This window comes from Anser anser (genome assembly GCF_964211835.1).
Source record: "Anser anser genome assembly, chromosome: 9".
Classification (NCBI taxonomy): Eukaryota; Metazoa; Chordata; class Aves; order Anseriformes; family Anatidae; genus Anser; species Anser anser.
In genome coordinates, this window is record NC_139729.1 from 18,372,479 (window position 1) to 18,391,086 (window position 18,608).

Consider the following 18,608-nt stretch of genomic DNA (forward strand, 5'->3'; position numbering starts at 1 on the left):
GGTAAGGGGTAGTGTTTCCCCCGAAGAAAAACCAAGGGGCTGCGAACAACACAGCCTGGTCCCTGTCAGCCTTTAGGGCGAGCACCAGGGGTCCTGCAGCCGGTCCCGGGACGCAGTACCCCCCTGATAACTTGCACCATTTATCCTCGATGCTTGCCCTGCCGTAGCGAGGCCGCGGGCCGCGGCGTTCTCCCGCACACCCCAGCCACCCGCTGACCTTGTCACCCAGCGGCCAAACCCTGCGGAACCCCCGCCCCGACCCCTCCGCCTCGGCCGGCCGAGGAGCAGCCGGGGCTCGGAGGGAGGCGGCGGGGACGCTGCGGGCCCGGAACGCGGCTTCGGGCCGCGGTTTCCCGAGGCGCCGCCGGTCCCTTCCTGCGGCCCGGGCCCTGCGCGGCGGCTCCGCCCGCGCCCCGTTGGCGGCAGCGGGGCGGGACCGGCACCGGCACCGGCACCGGCAGGCTCCGGCTCCAGGGCTCCGGCACCGGGTGAAGGTAGGGGGGGACGGGGGGCCGGGACCCGCACCGGGCGGGCCCCGGGGGGGCTGCACCGGGCGGTGCTCGCCCCGCAGCCGGGGGGGCGGGCGGGTTAATGGGGTCGGAATTAGGGACCGGGGGGGGGCTGGGGGGGCAGCGGTTCGGACAGGGCACGGTCCGAAAGGGGGGGGGTTGGTCGGAGGGTGGCCGCTGGGTTTGGTGGTGAGACGTGTTGTGAATGCCTGCGCGGTGCTTAGCGGAGGGTAATCGCAGGGTTAGGAAAATTTATGGGTTGGCAGGTTCTCAGCGCGAGGAGGGGGTTGCAGTGGTCTCGGGGGGGTTGTAATGGTCTCGGTGTTACCGCAGGGTGAGCCCTGAAGGTGGCTGGGGGGCTTGGTGGCGATGGGCAGCCCTCCTGAGGGAGGCTGGCACCCAGCTCTCAGTAGGCGCTGCTGGCGGACCCTAAAACGCGAGGAGCAACCCGAAAGCCAGGCAGAACGACCGCCCGTCCTTGTACATTACGGCCCCTGAGCAAGCCCCAAACCTGCGATATGCTCCAGAAACCTGCTCCTGCAAACCACAGCAGAGACCTTGTTGTGTGCCGGGGCGCTCGGTGCCCCAGGTTACGGTGTGCCCAACAGGGCTGCGAATTCACCGAAAAGGTCCTGCCGGCAATTCCTTTATTTTTTTTATACCTCATAGCAGCACAGCCTCGGTGATCACACAGCACCCTGCTCAGCCGTGGCGGCGGTGGGGAGAATCACCTCGAGCCTTTGGGGCTCGGGTGGCGCCCGGCATCCTTCCACTGACCGCAGAGTGCTGGTACCAGATCTGCGTGTGGCTGCTAACACATCGCAAGCAGCCGAAGCAGCCCGTGTTTTGAGTGTGGGCAGGGCTCTGTGTGTGCCAGACCCCGCCGAACCTTTGCGAGGGGCTGGAGGGCTTGGAGCAGAGCAGGCACCGAGCGTGGGGACAGCCGCAGTCTGGGCCGTTTCCACTCGCTTTTTGTGCCAGTGCCCTCGGTCTGGGGCGTCGGGCAAGGCTGGGCTGTGAATGAGGTTGGCGTGGAGATTGGGCAAGATTTTTAAACACCGACTGAAGAGAGATCCTGATCTCTCCCAGTAATTACGTACGGGTTAACCCCCGTCTTGTAAACAGCCTTTCATCAGTATCTAGAGGAGTATGTGATGAGCCTTGTCATTAACTTCTTCTGAGCCTTCCTGTCTACAGCGGATCTCTACAGAGATGCATACCAGTGAGATTAATCACAAATTGGGGGCTGGAGATGGAGAGCAGAATACAGAGTCTGTTCTCCCCATGGCTGAGGAATGCAGGGTAGGTTGGGCGCTTTGCAGCCTGGCAGGGGAATTGTCTGAGGTGACAGGACCTCTTCCTTTTCCCTGAGGCTCTCGCTTCGTGCCTTCCATGTGTCAGGGCAATTCTTCGCCGTGGACAGCTGCCAGAGTGCAAAGTTTAGTAGTATTTGCCTACAGATGAGTCAGCAGAAGAGAAATAGCTTGCCTTCTGTATAGTGGAATCATCTTGTAGGCAGAGCAGCACATGACAGTCACATCTGACCGTGCTAGCAACGCCTTCCGAGTTCAGCAGGTGACGGGAGCGTGCGAGCAGGCTGCGGAGCCGGGGGCTCGGTGTCCCGGTGTGCCGGCCTCCTGCTGACCTTCACCTCTGCTGGTAAATGCAACAGCTCGGGGCTGGAGCGCTTACGGGGTTGTGGCAGCCGCCTCTTGTTCCGTACGTGTTTCGAGTTTAAGTAGCAGGTTTTATTTTGCCTTGTTGTGTGAATCTGCAAGCAAGACGCAGCAGAAGCGGCAGGAGAAATCCTGCTGCTGCACGTAGATTTGCAAATCGTAATATTCTTCGAGAAATCCCTCGAGTCTCGAAACACAAAGAATGCAGATGAGTCAGGTCCCCGTTCCGTCAGTGGGCTGGGGATGCAGGAATATCTGCTCTGCTTCTGTGGTGTCACGCGAGGCAGAGTCCTGCGACACTGTGAATGCCTACACTGGGGGCTAAACAAAACATCGCGGCTGCCCTGGAAGGAGCAGTCCCTGAGGTAAGGCTTTGGTAAGCAACAGGATTTGCTGCACCAATTCTGGGACCTTGTCCGTATGCCACAGGTGCTGTGGTGAAATTCCAGCTCAGATGATGATTAGTTAACTCGCGCTAAGGGGAAAAAAAAATTAATTTTCCTTGTGCTGCTCAATGCCTGTCCTTTCTCCCCCGCAAGAAGTGGCTGCGTTCCTGTGGGAAATGTCCTGAGCTTCGTAGTCGGCTGCTCCTGGCAGAGCCCATGCAGCTCTCAGCTCGGGGTGAGCCAGCAGGCGGGTGATGGAGGGCACTTCCTTGATGCAGGGTGCACACCGAAGAGATGAGTTTCGGAAGCAAGGCCCCACGCGTTCTGTAAAGTGGCGCAGAGGCTGGGATTTGCCCCTTGGGCCTTCCCTGATAGGGCACTTGTTAGCTTTGCTCCTAGAGAGCGCTTTGTCGTGTCGAGCACGGATTCGGTTCTGCAAGAGGTTGATGCGTTAGGCCAAGTGGAACAGTGTTAATGTTTTACAACAGGGCCATTTCTTCTGGTGATGCCAGTTCTTTGTCTTGGAGTTTTTCAGAACAAGCTTTCAGAGCTATCTTTCCTTCCCCGCTCCCCATCTGCTGCAAGTGTAATTAATTTGAGAACAGGCAGTGTTTTACTCATTTGGGGAGGCAAAGATGCGTGCTCATGTGTTCAGCTCAGCTACAGATGCTGCATCCCATTGTTAGGAAGTAATTGTTTAGGGTGCTATTTTAGTCCTTTGGGTCAAAAACAATTGCTCTAAGAGCAGGAGCTTTATCGCAGTAAGGTATGGCTTGTTTTCCAAAACAACTTGTTCCCAGTTATTTTCATTAATAACTGGTGCTGGGAGGAGTTCCCGGAAACGCGCTAGCCACAGGGTGAAGGTTTTAGAGCCCCGAAGAGGTAAAATTACTGCTTAATTTCTGCATTAATTTGAGTAATTAACAGAGCTGCGTCACTCCTGAGGTGCCCAGCCAAGCTCTCCAGGTTCTGCAGAGGCTCCTTCAGCACGGTCTAGCCTGTAACATCAGGGCAGGGAGAGCGCTTGCGTGCCATCCACCGGACAGGTAGTCGAGAAAACCTACAGCTGTTTTCCCCCACTCTTCCCATCAACGTTAAGGTTGCTTCCACCAGAAACAGAACTGTGCTGCTTTTAGGTGAACCGGGCAGTTTCCGACAGGACTGTTGGCTTTCCCCAGTGTTTTTTGGCTTCCCGCTCACCTAAAGATTCTCTTTTTGTGGTCTTAGTGCCCTGCGTTAGGTCTAACAGAGCAGCCTGGGGTACGTACCCGCAGGTAGCACCGCACCGGAGGCACTTGGCCCTACACCTGCTTGTAGGGTACCGCCTGGTTGGTGCTAGATGGGGAGAGTTGTGCTCGCGTGCTATTAAAGTGCATTTGACTCCTTACCTGGGGACGTTCCTTAACTTGGATTCAAGTAAGCCCAACCCCTAAATCTGCTTCTTACCAGCTCCCTTTCGCAGAGCCCAGGCTTGCTGGCGGCCGAGGAGCGGAGCTTCACCCCGTGGACGGGCTGCGCAGAGGGACACTGCCTGTCCCCTTCCCTCGCCCTGCCCCGCCTAACGTGTCCCGGCGCATCCTCTGCAAAGGGTGGGGAGAAGTTTTACATTCCACCTGGCTCTCATTAGAAGGGCGTAGAGGCACGCACGTCATCATCATTCCTGGGCGGAGGGAGGGCTCGTGCTGCTCGCAGCTCCGAAACGCTGCTTGCTGCGCTGGGAGCTGCGCGGTGCAGGTGGGCAGGAGGCACAAGACGTAGCTGCTGCTCTTCACTTACAGGCTCTGCAAACGCAGCGCCTCTTTCTGTCTCGGCAGCTGAAAAGGGAGTGTGGGCTGTCACGCGTTTTATAAACCCCTAGCTTTGCTTTGGCTGTGTGGGGTACTTGCTAATGTGCCGGGGCCCTTTGGGAAGACGGCAGCGTACGGTAACCCCCGGGGTAGCTCACGGCCAGAGAGCTGCCACGATTTCTGTCCCAAGCTGGCCGTCTCTCTGCCCATTCATCGCAGAAACGGTTCAGCTGAACTAATTACAACCTGGCACGTAAAGTGCCAGGAGTACGCGTGTGCCCGAATGTGGTGACAGCAGCTGCCTCGCCACCAGCTGAGTCACCGCTGCAGTGGGGACAGGGGACGAGAGGGCAGGATGGTGGCAGCCATCCCAAGGTGAGCTGTCCCCGCTGAGCCGCGGCTCGGTCTTGCGCAAACAGCAAAGCAAACAGCAAGCCGTCTCGGTAGTGAAGTTACGACCGTGGGTTGCACCCCTTCGCTCCTTCCCCTCCCCTTGTCCTCCTGCTTAAACCGGCTTCTTCCTCGCATCGGGGTTGCGCAGGGACCCGGCCTCTCAAAGCGGGGGCTGCAGCACTGAGGGGTAGAAGCGTTTGCGTTCAAAATGAGAGCCGGGGGAGGGCTGGATGTGGACTGGGCATGCCTTAATCCTCAGCTTGCCTTTCAGATGCTAAAACAGCATAATTAGCCTTGTTCTGATGATTTATAACTTGCACTGCAACTCTTGGGTGAGTTCTCTCCAGCCAGCTGACTGCTGCACACTTCTCTCTCTGCAGAGGAGCCCCGAGTTGCACTCAGTGATTCCGTATTCCCACCAGGCACTGTTTGTCAAGCCTTGGCAGCTGATGCCGAATACAACTGGCTGAGCCCCTTGTTAGGTGGCTGTGTCTTTGCACTGACCTTCTGTACGCTCTGCCTGCTGTTGACTGATTTTTTTTTTTTATTTTTTGCTTTGGAAGAGCTGAGAAATATCTCTCCCTCCCCTCCCTTTTTTCTTTTTTTCTTCCCCTTCATTTTGTCCCAGTTCCTACTGGACGCGCTTGGCAAGATGGAGCCGCCGACCTCCTCCAGGCTGAATTCCCGCAAGAGAAGAAAAGATGGATCCGGCCCCAACGGGGCGACGGAGCTGGATGGAATCCCTCCAAAAATGTCCCGGCGCTCATTCGTAAGTAAGCAGAGATAGGAGCTGTAGGTGCCTGGAGATTACACATTGAAGTCTTAGCAGCAGGAAGATAAATGTTGTGGGGTTTCTGTGGAGACGGAAAACAAGGGGGAGGAAAGAAGCAAACGACAGTAGCTATGCTTCTTGTAGAGCCAGTTTGAAATCTTCCTTTGCTCATACTAATAACATGCTTACAACATGGGCTTAAATTAGATCCGAAGCGAGCGTTGCTAAGCTGCTTTTGTGGTCTGGTCAGCCTCTTTGTAGTCACTTAATCTGCACCCAAAGAGGCATGCATATAGATATCCACGTGCTACAAAAGGAAGCATGCTCTTCACATGGGTGGCTTTTCTCAGTGGCCAGCAGGAGGGAGAAATACACCCAAGAAAAGTACGTAACAACTCGTGTACCTAGCAGAAAGTCCGCGTCAAGGCAGGGGACCCATCGGTGGGCTTGAAGTTTGTTAGCACCTGCAGAAGAAAGCTGCTGAAACCACTGTCTGCAACACTGGGAGGATGACTTCTTTGATTCTCCTCGTGTGGCAGGATGCTGCATTGATGTTGCTGGTACTTCAGGAATGTTTAAAAGAGAATAAATGGAAAGTATTTATCCTTCTAGATCAAACTTGGAGTTTCTTCTAAAGGTCATCTGTCTCAGCTAATGTCACTGTGAAGAGCTGACTTTATCTTGTCCCTGCCGCGATACTGTGGTGATGGCTTTTCTACAGCTCCTCTCTGCTCCTTTTCCTCGAGCTCTCCTGTGCATCACGTGTTTGCTGGTTGCTCTTTCCTTATCTCTGTGAGAAGCAACTACCGTCCCTGCCACATCACGCTGGGGTCATAGTCCTTGGTAAAATTTGGTGATGTGTCACGGCTTTCCTCGTGGATAACGTTTGGCTCTTGAGGAGTACGTCAGTGCTGTCCCAAGACATTTGACAGATGTTAACAGTGTTGGAAGTGGAGGATTGAGCTGTTGTGTGACTTATTCCACAGGGCCTTAATATCCTTGACTTCCATAAAGATCCATCCCGTCCCTCTTGAAAATTCCACATATTTCAGTGAGGAAAGAGAAGCGTAAGGGTTATTCCATGGAAATCTCTTGCTCTTCAGTTTGGTGTCTGTCCTGTGTTAGAAATAAAGCATCTATCTATATGAACAGCATGAAACAGGTAATACCCAGCCTGTTTTATTGTGCACATCTGGTTGTGTCCTGACCTTCGTAGGTGCTGCAGAGGAAGGGTGAGGTTGGCAGAAGCTTTTGAGAGCATTTCTCTGTGATTCTCTGATAATTTTGGTAGTTTTTTATGCTATTACTCCTAGCTTTGTATCACATACATGACAACCAAGCTGAAAAGAGTCTGGTTTTATTCACAAGTCCCAGATATCATGGCAGTGAGGAAAGGAGAGAAAGGACCTAACGATAGGGACCCACCAGAGGAGGTGGTGTGTGAAATGTGGGTACCAGAGCCTCAGAAGATGCTCCTGTTAAAGGAGGTTTCAGCAGCATCAGTTTGCTTCAGCGTAGTGGTCAGTGGGTCGCTTTTTCTCTCCACCTCACTTGGAGCGCTGTAATAAGGGCTGACATTAACAGTACTAGCAGTGGTCTTTCTGGTTGCAGCAGTGCTGGGTACTGTGGCAGGACGCTGCAATGGGACAGGAAGCCAGAGAGGAAACTGCTGATTAGCTTTCTGCAGCTTGAAGGTATTATTGTAATGATCTGCAGGCTTGTTTCCTAGCCTTCTGGCTCAGGAAAGAGAAGGCATTGCTGCCTCACACCTTCCTGCGAGAAGGAAGTTGAGCTGTTTGTTCCATTATGGGGAGGTCAGATGTTTTGTTCCCGCTCAGAGGAGACCAAAAAGGATACCTGGACTTCAGCTGCTGATTAAATGTAACTGTCGTGATCAGGCTAGTAGATTAGCGAGGTTTTCCTGCAGCACTAGGATATGTTCTGCCACAGATCGAGGTCAGTCTCTTGTTACATATGCCTTAGAAAAGGGAGATGATGCACGTGTTCCTTGGGGATTGCTCTTTTGCTCATTTGTATAATCAAACCGAGGAGCTGTTAGAATTTGCACATCACAGCACAGGCACACCAGTACAGCAAAATGATTGTCTTGCCTGGGTGGGCAAAGTCAGTGCCGTGACAATGAGGTTTGCTGAAGCTCCCCCTGTCAAATTCAGGCTAATCGCCCTGCAGGGCTGTTTTGAGGCTTAACACTAATTAGTCTTTCAGTACACGTGCTCGAATCGTGCAGACACAGTAAGTCACTCCGTGACTAGAGCACTGCAGCTGCCTTGCTGCTGCTACACAGCGCGCTCACCTTTGCGTTCTCACAGCTGACCACCTCTGGCTTTTTAGGGACTGAAGGAACCAGCTCCGTTTTCAGATGAAGTGGAAATCGATTACAGCAAGCCATACATCCGAGTGACGTATGAAGAAGCGATGAGAGGGACCCCTTGTAAGTAAGAACCAGACTGGACGGGGTTTGTATAAATGTTGGGTTCGGGGAAGAGGTTTGATTCTTGATACCTGAGACTGATCCAGCCTTCTATGTACGACCAGGTTTGCAGCCCATGACTTTATTCATGCTTTAGTGGTTAAATAACTCTATGTGAAATTGGGTCTGCCAGTTCAGCTGAAATTGGAGGCTCTGTGTATGAGGTGTTGTACCTTTGTCAGTAAGATTCTCTGAGATAAATAAATATTCATATTTTAGCTTTTCCTATGCCACTGACAGCTAAAGAGTACTATCAGAGCTGAACATTTTTCTGTACTACTTTATCTGAAGCAGCTTAAAGCTAGGCACTTTAAAAGTCATCTCTTTTGAAATTTGAAATGCCAAGTAAAACCAACATATGTCTTTGTCCAGAGTATCCCATTCTAGCCTGGATTTGAATTAAAGTCAGTGTCATTAATCAAAATAGACTATCCTCACAGCAGGAACGTGCCCTTTTATTTTATAAAACAAAGTGGGATAAACTGTGCTCTTTGCAAGTCCATCAGGGAAGCAGAGGCAGGACTGGCTCCTCCTGAAGGATGGCTGCCCTCTGTTGCCAAGCTGTGTGCAGACAGTGCTGTCTTGCTTGGCCTCTCCGTTATGGAGACCCTGAGACAATAAAAATGCCGCACTTCTGATTACCTGACTGCTGCTGATGTTGAGAGAGAAGCCAGCTTAGAGTGAGATCTGGCAGTGATTTCCTGCAGGAGTTTCTGGAAATCCAGTGCTTTTCACAGTCCACGTTAGTCTCCCAGCTCTGTTTTCAACATCGATGGCTCTCCTGCCTGCTAAGACTAAAATACACTGCATGCTTCCCTGTTGTTGTTTATGCCTGTGCTCAGCAACTGTGGCTGCTGCAGGTACAGAGGAAAAGAGACAGATGTCCCAGCCAATTCCCAGAACATAATTGCTCTTTGATAAAGGGGCGTGCCAGGGCCAGCCCTCTTCTGGCATACAGAAAGCTCTTGCTGTCTTAGGCTTTCAGATCCTTGGCCCTCCAGAGCCTCCTGGCACCTTCAGACAGAGGCAGATTTGCTGACAAATGACTGGAAGAGGCTGTCCTCAGGCTGACTCCTCTGCTTAGGTCGAACTTAACATCCTTCCCCTTGCATCAAGTCTTCCTCTCCCGTGCTCTGTCTCTAGGTGCAGTCAGAGCCCTTCCCAGACCCAGGAGGTTTCGGCTCTCCTGGTGGGTCTTCTGTCTGCCCCTTCCTCGCTGCAGCTTTGCTGTGCCTCTGAATCAGTCTGCGTGAACTGGGCCAGAGAGCAGCAGCCCGTTCCCAGGTGTCATATAACAAGAATATGTGGCTTTCTGTCACCAGCAACAAGAGAGCCGGAGCCCCGTGTGGCCCCAGGGGACCAGAAGTCGGGGAGTCTCCTGCTGCTACGTGCTCCTCTATCTCAACTTACCTTTGTGCTGACCTCAGGGAAGAGCTACGATTTACCCTGTCAGAGATGGGCTGATGGCCTTTGTTCTTCCTTATTAATCTATGATTTCAATGCATGCCGGCAGTTCAGCAGAATCGTATTTGCATTTCTCTGAGTAGTCCAGATGGGTTTTCAGATACAGGCACACACTTCATTAGACCGTAGGGAACCGATGATGCTGGTGGGGAATCAGAACAGCCTGGTCCCTCAACCAGACGTGGTAGCTGTGGCAGTGGGCTGTAGAGAGGAGGGTTTTGAGAAGGTCTTGAGACGCCATCCTGGCTGGTAGGGGAAATCAGGCACCTGCAAAACATTTTGGCCAGTTCCCCTCTTGTATCTCCTTGCTGTGCCAAAAAAAAAAAAAAAAAAAAAAAAAAGAATGCTACATCTAGATTCCACAGGAGGGAGATATTCAGAGTTTGCTTTCCCTTTAGTGTCCCTTCACGGTAGGTATGTGGTAGGTTTTGAGTCTGTTTTTGAACATGGTTGTATTTCAGCTCTGTTCTCTGCTGTGTTTGTTTCCATGTGCGAAGGAAAAGAGCCAGCCATTTTCACAAATCTTTCCTGGCTATGGCTCTGCACTCTGCCAGTTTCCTGCAACTCCCCCCCTGAGTTTCAGAAGGTCCCCATATGCATGCATGAGCAGCAGCTCCTTCTCCGGGAAGGCATCTTCACAAATGTCTGTCTGTCTGTCTCGTTGGCACAGTGGATCGCCCTGTCAGAGTTTACGCCGATGGAATATTTGACTTGTTTCACTCCGGACACGCCCGGGCCTTGATGCAAGCAAAAAACCTCTTCCCAAACACATACCTCATTGTGGGAGGTAAGGAGTGATCTTGTTGACTTTGGCTGTCATAGGAGCACGGTTAACCTCCGCTGTTGTGCATACAGGTGGCATAACAGGGTTTTTGTCCTTATGGCCTTAGTGGCTGTCCCTGCAGTTGTCCCAAATCCCACTTTGTTGTCAAAGTGTTACTGCAGTATGTTAAGTGTAAGATACATCTGCAGAAAGAAATCCTGTACCAAAAGAACACAAGGAAAAGACTCCTCATCAGCCTGTTCAAACTTGGCCCCTCTGTTTGTGACAGATACCACTGAGTATGAAAATATACTAGCGGCAGCTGAGCATCTGCCTCTCAGCTAACAGTTCCCCCGTGGCTGGTTGAGCTTTGTGTCGCTTGTATTTCCCTGCAAGTCACCCTCCCGCTCCAGCTCTCTGCTGGGAATTGCTTCTGGCTAACCCCAAGCAGGTCCTGCCAGGAGCATGGAGATAACAGTGGTTCCTTGCGCACACGAGTGGCCACGTGGAACTCAGTAAAGCCCCTGTTTCTCCAATGAAAAGTTCATATTTTGTTCATTAGATTCAAAGTCCTTGAGATAAAACCAGGAATATCCTGCTCACTGCCTGAGGGGATCCAGCAGAGGTGTTTCAGCCAGGTCTCCTTCAAGAATATAACAGGAAAGAAGAAACTCTTTCCTCTGGCTGCTGCAACATGCTGGCCTCTGTCCACGCAGTGCCTCTGTGCCTGTACCTTCACCCAGGTTTCTGATATGTGACACTAGAGACACCTCAGGCTGTGGATGCTGTCTAGCAGGAGGTGACCTCTAGTCAGGCTGCGTAATAATGCTGAGGTGTGAGGAGCTGGGAATACCTTTAACTAGTTTTCTCAACAGTCATTAGCTTCCTGCAGCAAAATGAAACTGATTCTATGACAGACCATTAATAATGCCTTTGTGTTTTGTCTCACTGCTGAGAGCATTTTTACAGTGGTACTTCTGTACGTTTTGTGTGTGCTCCGGTAGCCTCTGGAAGGGGAGAGGAGGGAGGAAAGCTGATACAGTTAATCAAACTTTCAAAACGCTCTAAACTCAGAAATCTTGCAGGCAGAAAGACAAGCCATGTACATAGACATGCATCAGACAGGAAAATACCTTCAGGTAACGCTATTAACATGCCGATTAAGATGTGTAGTTTTGCTCTCTGCCTCCGGGAGACTGGTGAGCTGTGGAGGGCAGTGAGCTGCTCCCCTTGCACCAGGAACTGAGGGAGACAAGAGGCCACAGCCCAAGTGAACGTTAGCTCCAAGCTGGGAGCAATCTCACCCGCTCTTTATCATCTGTTTGTCTGGAACATAAATATATCCAATACCCCTGAGACTGGTAATCCCTTGTTTACTTTTGAGTCTGATAACCAAGTGAAACTGCTTCCTCCTCGATGTATTATGTGCAGATTGTGAAGAGTTGTTCATTTACTTTTTTCATAGAACATAATTAAATGTACTTAATTTACAGTGAACTCACTCTTCATTTTAGTTTTCCAAGAGCTAGACTATGTTATGTTATTTAAGACATTAGAAGTTTAGGGCGGTGGGTTTTTGGTGGTTTTTTTGTTTGTTTGTTTGTTTTACTTTTATTTTTATTTTCATACGGGCTCCAGTTTCCAAAGCTGAGACATCCAGAGGATAATAAGCAAGTTTCTGCCAGGTAGAACCCCAGGTGTCGTTTCATACAGGAGAGTTGTCTTCTGTATTGGCTGGTTTTCTTGGTAAGCATTGAAGAAGTCTCTAGGGACCTTGAGGGCTTAGGGTACGGGTCCCCAGCTTGTGCAGAAATCCCCCAAGCAAATGGACAATTCCCCTTGCTCAGCCTGCCTAGAATGGCTCGAGAGTTTAGTGCCCTGCCACCACTCCCTGGTTCTAGTGATTTTTGGCTAGAAGTTAGGTTTGGAAGCGCCAGCCTCCGTCAGCAGCTGGAATTGTCTGGCTTGGCAGGGGTGTATGCAGGGTCCTTTCTCTGCAAAGTATTAGGGTAAGTAGCTCAGTCTCACTCTTCTCTGTGCCTGTTTCTTCAGTCTGCAGTGATGAGCTGACCCATAACTTCAAGGGCTTCACGGTGATGAATGAAAACGAGCGGTACGATGCTGTGCAGCACTGTCGCTATGTGGACGAAGTGGTGAGAAATGCACCATGGACGCTCACCCCTGAATTCCTGGCAGAGCACAGGGTAATACGTGGCATCTGATCTGCTTTGAATTTTGATTAGCTGCTGTCTGTGCTTGCTATTTACAGCAAGAATTCATCCGTGGGGGTGACCTCTGCGTGATCAACCCATTTCTGTTGAAGATCCTTAAATATAGAATGAGCTGGGTTATGGGAACCAGGTGGGGCTTCTTGGAAGATTAGAAGTGTGTGCTGAGCTGGCAGATAGTGACAAGGTAAAGGAGCCTGAGAGGGCAAAAGGGTTTTCTATGTTCGAGGAGAAGCTGATGCTGGTTACCCATTGGTGTGAAACATGAAAAAGGGAGAGAAAAGGGAGAGCATAACATTGGGTGGAAGGGATTTCTGGAGGTCGTGTGGTCCAGCCCCCTGCTTTCAGCAGTGCCAGATTAAATCTACATCAGCTTCCCCGCAGCAGGAGACCAGGCAAGCTGTATTGTGAGTCTTTTATCAGTAGGTAAGATGAAATAAAAAGAGTCTCTGACATCTGTTGAACTGCTTTGGGAAGTGAAACAGCATCTGGGGAGTACGCTTAGTTTCCCCCTGTGGCCGTTAACAAGCTGTTTCTCTCAGGAGCTTAGAGCAGCTGTGTCCTTAGTCCCAGCCCTTCCTTTTCGTTGCGTGCTAACGAGTTTGATACGCAATTGCCAGTGAGAATTTGTGACTGCTCTTGGTTGTTTTTTCCAAGGGGAAACTGTCTTGCAGTTCTCGGTCATGCCTCCGAGTGGAGGTGTTGAGCAAAAAGTTACCAGCCGTGGCAGAAAGCAGGTGACCTGCGTACTCGAGATAAAATGTCGATTCTCATATTATTCTCAATTTTCAGATCGACTTTGTTGCACATGATGACATCCCCTATTCTTCTGCTGGCAGCGATGACGTATATAAGCACATAAAAGAAGCAGGTGAGTCTGGGTCAGATTCTCTGCTGTAGTTTTTCCTGTGCTCCTGTGTGGCAGGGTTGTGCCCTGCAGAGTGGCCCTGCGGGGACACGGTCTGCCCAGGAGGCTCAGAGGGCAGGAAGAAGTACAGCTTTGGGCACTGGTTCATAAGGCCAAGACTTCCACGTGCCATGTCAAGGATTGCCTTACATTAATTTTTATGTACAACCTTGTTACTGTGATCGAATTCACAGCCACCTTTTGAGAAAATATTATGGCTTGTCTTACAGATTCTCACGAATGGAGAATCTTACGGACTTTACAGAGTGGATCCTCTAGCTGATTGCTGTAAAACTTGGGGGGGGGGGGGCAGTTTATTTTAAGCTTTCAAAACCCAGCCATCAGGGCTTATGTTTCTACCTGTTAAATTGTGAGATCCCTTATTCTGTCCTTGTCACCACGCTATTCTCAATGCAGTGGGTTGTAGTCAATAGTTTCGAAACCAGGTAAAGTGAAGAGTTGGAGCTTTTCTTTAGAAGATATACTTGTATTTGAGTAAGAAATTGTTTCTGACATGCTTAGGTCTTTCTTAGTTCCTCCTCGTACTCCCAGAAAGGAGGAGCCAGGTATTGTGCATTCCAGGGCAGAGTCATGATGGTGTGAGGACGGTTAGGAGTGTTCACAGGAGAAGTTGTTTACTATTAGAGGTGGCAGCAGCTTTTTACCATGTGTCTTGCTACAGCTGTCCTGAGTCCTGTTCCTCAACTTTAGGCATGTTTGCACCAACTCAGAGGACCGAGGGGATTTCAACATCAGATATCATCACCCGCATCGTGCGGGACTACGATGTTTATGCCAGACGGAACCTGCAGCGGGGCTACACAGCTAAAGAGCTCAACGTCAGTTTCATAAATGTGAGTCGAAGTGTGTCTCACCACAACTTCTTGCTCAGAGAAGCTGTGGATGCCCCATCCCTGGAAGTGTCCAAGGTCGGGTTGGACAGGGCTTTGAGCAACCTGGTCTAGTGGGAGGTGTCCCTGCCCTTCAGGGGGGTTAGAACTAGGTGATCTGTAAGGCCTCCTTCAACCCAAACCATTCCGTGGTTCTATAAGCTGTGTGAAGCTGTGTCTTGCATAGCAGTAGCACACTCCTGCTGTATGCCAGTGAGTAGCAAGTCTGCAGAGCTAAACAGTTACACCAAACTAATGTCCTTATAGTGGTAGAAATTAGATTTCTCCCTCCCCTGGAATGCTCACTGTCAGGAGTGGGCCTGTCCAGGGGAGCTGGGGTTTTGCTAATACTGCTCTAACGTCAGAAATTACTTGGTGACAATTTACCAGATGAGAGAGCTGGAGGCTGGGCCATGTGGCAAAATGTGTGTTTTGTCAAACCGAGTGAAGTGTTGGTTGTTCCTGGCAGCAGCTGCAGTGCCTCATCTCTCTCCTCTTCCCTCAGCCACTTCCCCAAGGTAGAGGCATTTGTTAGGATAAAATCTGATACTGTTCTCACTGTGCTATTCCCTCTCTGGAGCTGCAGGAGTTAGGGGAGAAGGACGTGCTCTGATCCTGTGCTGAGTGTCTTTTAGCACACAAGCAGAATGCATGGCAGGAGGCTTTTCTTATGTAGTAAACATTTTTCTTATCACTCAGACACTATGCCTTTTTAATACAATCAAATACAAAATGAAACAGGAGAGGTAACGGCTGCTTGGCCTCTCTTTGGCATCCAACTGTCTCTGTTTACAAACACCCAGCAAAAAGTCTTGCGCTGTCACGATATGCAAGGAGACCTACAGCAGGTCCCTCAAATCTAATCTGTATATTTTATAAATATTTCCCTCTTCCATGCACTGCTCTTAGATAGTCCTTATCTCTGGGTTTAGTCTTGCTTTGTGGACTGTGCCAGGGCCTGCCACAAAGCGTCTCGCAGCCCCGCTGCATGTCTGCCATTTAGTCTAGGGAAGAAGCATCACTGGAGTGAGGGAGAAGTGTCACAAAACTGGTGGAGACGCTGAGTCTTAAGCAACGGTTCAGTGTAATAACTCAGATCAGAGGTGGTCGCCACTTAGATCTGGTGAGCTGTGTTCTGATCCATCGTTTACTCGACAGGAAAAGAAATACCACCTCCAGGAGCGTGTGGATAAGGTGAAAAAAAGGGTGAAGGATGTGGAGGAGAAGTCAAAGGAATTTGTCCAGAAAGTGGAGGAGAAGAGTATTGATCTCATTCAGAAGTGGGAAGAGAAGTCCCGGGAGTTCATTGGCAATTTCCTGGAGATGTTTGGCCCAGAAGGCGCGTTGGTAAGGAGCTGTCCGGGGAGAAGGGGAAAGGGGAGTTGGAGTCTGCGAAACTCCAGCTTGTGTCCCGCAGGCCACGGAGCAGAGACTGACGGTCACTTTGTCACTGGCCTGGGACGGGATGGGTCTGAAACAACTGGGTTTTGCCTGGCTGTCCCGTGGTGCTGGCCAAATGTCACAGGCACTTCATGCTAGAGGTGCTTGAAAGTGGGTAATGGCAAAAGTGGACGCAGTGTCCGAAGGCACTATAGCACCGTGCTTGGGTTTCTGCTCTTACATTGCATGAGGAGTTGAGACACAACAGCTCAAAATGCTGCACGGGCTGTGAGCAGTGTCCATTTCCATCACTGTTTGAGCCGTGCTAACGTCCCTCCTGCTTCTGTCACAGAAACACATGCTGAAGGAGGGCAAGGGCCGGATGCTGCAGGCCATCAGCCCCAAGCAGAGCCCCAGCAGCAGCCCCACGCACGACCGCTCCCCGTCGCCCTCCTTCCGCTGGCCCTTTTCAACCAAGACTCCTCCTTCCTCGCCGGCCAACCGCTCCAGGAACGAGTCTGCAGTCACCTACGACATCAGCGAGGATGAAGAGGATTAAGCTGCCAGCCGGGATTTGCTGCGACCCACTAATCGCCGAATCCTAAGTCCAGACCCACTGGGGAACTCTAACTGAGCAAGAGAGCCATAGGAACAGGGCTGACGGTGAGCACAGGGCCTCGGAGGCACCCGTTGCTCTTAGTGAGGGCTGCTGCCTGGAAGCACATTCAAACCTCCTCTCCCTTCTCCCCAAATTCCCTTTTTATTGTTTACGTTCTAGTGGTCTCCAGGGGAAAGATGGTTTTTATATTTTAAGAAACTACTCTTTTAAAACACAAAGAATAGCACTCGAGTGTGGCTCTTGTTCTGGTTTCTTTTCCCCTCTCCAGGCGAGACAGAGAGTGGTAAGACCCACCTGCCCCTTCTTTCTTTCAGCTCCCCTGTCTTATCCCTCCCAGCCCCAGGCAGTATCCGTGCCGCTGCCAAATGAAAGACCCCTCGGTTCCTCGACCAGGGCGACCTCGACAGCACGCAGGGAGCAGTTGCGTAGAGAGGCTGCTAGGACACAGGGACATCTCTGCTGCTCTGGAGCCGATAGGAACTTACCTGGCAGGCTCGGCAGCGCTGGCGTGCCTCTTGGCCGAGCTTCCCGGCGTGCCGCGGTGAGGATGTGCTGGGGAGAGGGCTGCCAGCTTAGCGTGCACGAGTCACCCCCTGGAAGAAGTCGCAGCACCGTAGTCGCACACCCTGCAGGTGTGCAGCATTGGCAGCTCCAAATCCGCACGGGCGGCTGCGGGGGAAAGGCCTTTTCCAGCTAATCTTAACGGGACTGCTAAATCTCGAGCTAAAATTGAGCCCTCAGTTGCTGTTGGAGAGAAGAGAATGAATCTTTGCTTCAGGGCGCTTTCTGTCTGCGCGTTTCCTCGGGCGTGTGAGCGCCCAGGTGGGAAATGAACGTGTGTGCTCCTTTGAGAAGTTCCTTGTCCCGGTCTCTGGTGTGTCCTAAGTGTTCGTCCGTCCACGCGGCCCCTCAGCACTGTGCTCTGCGCGTCTCCGTGTTTCAGTTGCTGTGCTCTGAGGACTGGCGCAGTCCTTTACACTGGTCAAGTTGCTGCTATAAGGACAAAACAAGAATTCACGCGGCCAGTTTGCTGTCTGTCGGTGTGTGCAGCTGGGCAGATGAGGGGCACGTTTTACTGCCCAGTGAAGGGTGACGGTCCCGTGTTACCTGTCCTGTGCAATAAATGCACAAATCCTGCCCATAGACTCCGCTCCTCAAGGCAGGCCGGGAAGAACATCAGAGAGTGCTGCAGCTTTTTAAGATTTTAAACGTGTGCTCTGCTCATTCGAAAGGTCCTAGTCCTGCCTGCTGTCGTGTGTGTGTGTAGTAAGCGTCGAGCTTTGTGGCCCTCAGCTCTCCGGGGGAAGTTTCCCTCCCCGTGCCGGGTCCCGAGCTGCTCGGCGCGCTCTGTCCCCGCAGCCAGCTCGCTGTCCCATGAACGTCCCTCTCGCTTTTCCCTTCGGGTTTGTCTCTGGGTGGAGCTGCTGGGCTGAGCCCCCGTGAGCTCCTGCAGTGCTGGCAGCAGGCGAGGAGGGCTCGCAGCCCCGCAGGGAGCTCTGCCACGCGGGATGGGGGGGCTTGGGGAGCAGCAGGGAGGCGAATCATCCCAGGCTGCTGCTGCTTGCCGGCTTTTACCTTGCTGCTCCTCTGTCATGCTGCCCAGAGGGCCTGGCAGAGTCTCGTAGGAGAGAAACCTCTTCGCTCTGGGCTTCTGCTGAGGCCAGAGCCTGTGTGAGAAAAGGGTATTTTGGGGATTCCTCATCCGCCACCCGGACCTCTCTCAGCAGGGGTGTGCACAGCTCTGGGAGCCTGGCTGGCTGCTGTTGGCTTGAAGCTGTGAGAGCAAAGAACGGTCCCTTGGTACGAGCCAGCCTTTGCTGACCTGGCTTATTTATGCTGGTGGAGCACTTATTTTGTATCACCCACGGTCTCTCTTCCCTATCTTCCCCACTTTCCTTCCTTCACCCTTCCCTCACTAGGGGTGTCAAGTCGCTTTCCCCAGGCGGATCACAAAGGCCAGGCTGCTTCAGAGCCTTGCTGCTGTTTTAAACACAAGTTATGCAACAGTGTTCTGTAATTTTGGGTAACAGTGGTGTGTTTTGGATGGTGGCTTGTTCTGTGGAGACCCTGCGTGTTTCTTGGTGTCTTTGCACAACCCGGGGCGCTTAGGAAGAAGCCAGGCATGGTTTTACGTGTAGCTTGGAATAACAGAGCTGTTTCTTGTAACCAATAATCCCTGCTTCCTCCTTGCACTTAAATTAAAAAAAACACTCAAATCCCAGAGCAGTCTTTTTTTTTTTTCCTTTTTGGTTTTGTTTGTTTCCTCCTGGATTGCTGGACTGGCCCCATTTCCAGCGCTGCCCTGTCTTACCAAGACATTTTAGAGGGTCAGGACTTTATTGT

At 51.6% G+C, this 18,608-nt stretch overlaps 1 protein-coding gene across 4 annotated transcripts; it reads left to right on the forward strand.

The window, feature by feature from the left end:
* Positions 1-248: 248 nt before the first annotated feature.
* On the forward strand, positions 249-18,486 carry PCYT1A (phosphate cytidylyltransferase 1A, choline). 4 transcript variants are annotated; one of them, XM_083847797.1, is made up of 9 exons: positions 249-494; positions 5,380-5,520; positions 7,876-7,975; positions 10,149-10,265; positions 12,294-12,445; positions 13,262-13,340; positions 14,088-14,230; positions 15,425-15,613; positions 15,999-18,486. In XM_083847797.1, the coding sequence occupies exons 2-9, from the start codon at positions 5,404-5,406 to the stop codon at positions 16,203-16,205; spliced, it is 1,104 nt and encodes a 367-aa protein (XP_083703923.1). In that variant the 5' UTR covers positions 249-494; positions 5,380-5,403; the 3' UTR covers positions 16,206-18,486. The 4 variants fall into 4 exon arrangements, with proteins under 4 accessions (XP_083703923.1, XP_083703921.1, XP_083703922.1 ...); XM_083847795.1 differs by lacking the exon at positions 249-494 and adding an exon at positions 4,029-4,160; XM_083847796.1 differs by lacking the exon at positions 249-494 and adding an exon at positions 4,826-4,938.
* The last annotated feature ends 122 nt before the right edge of the window (positions 18,487-18,608 follow it).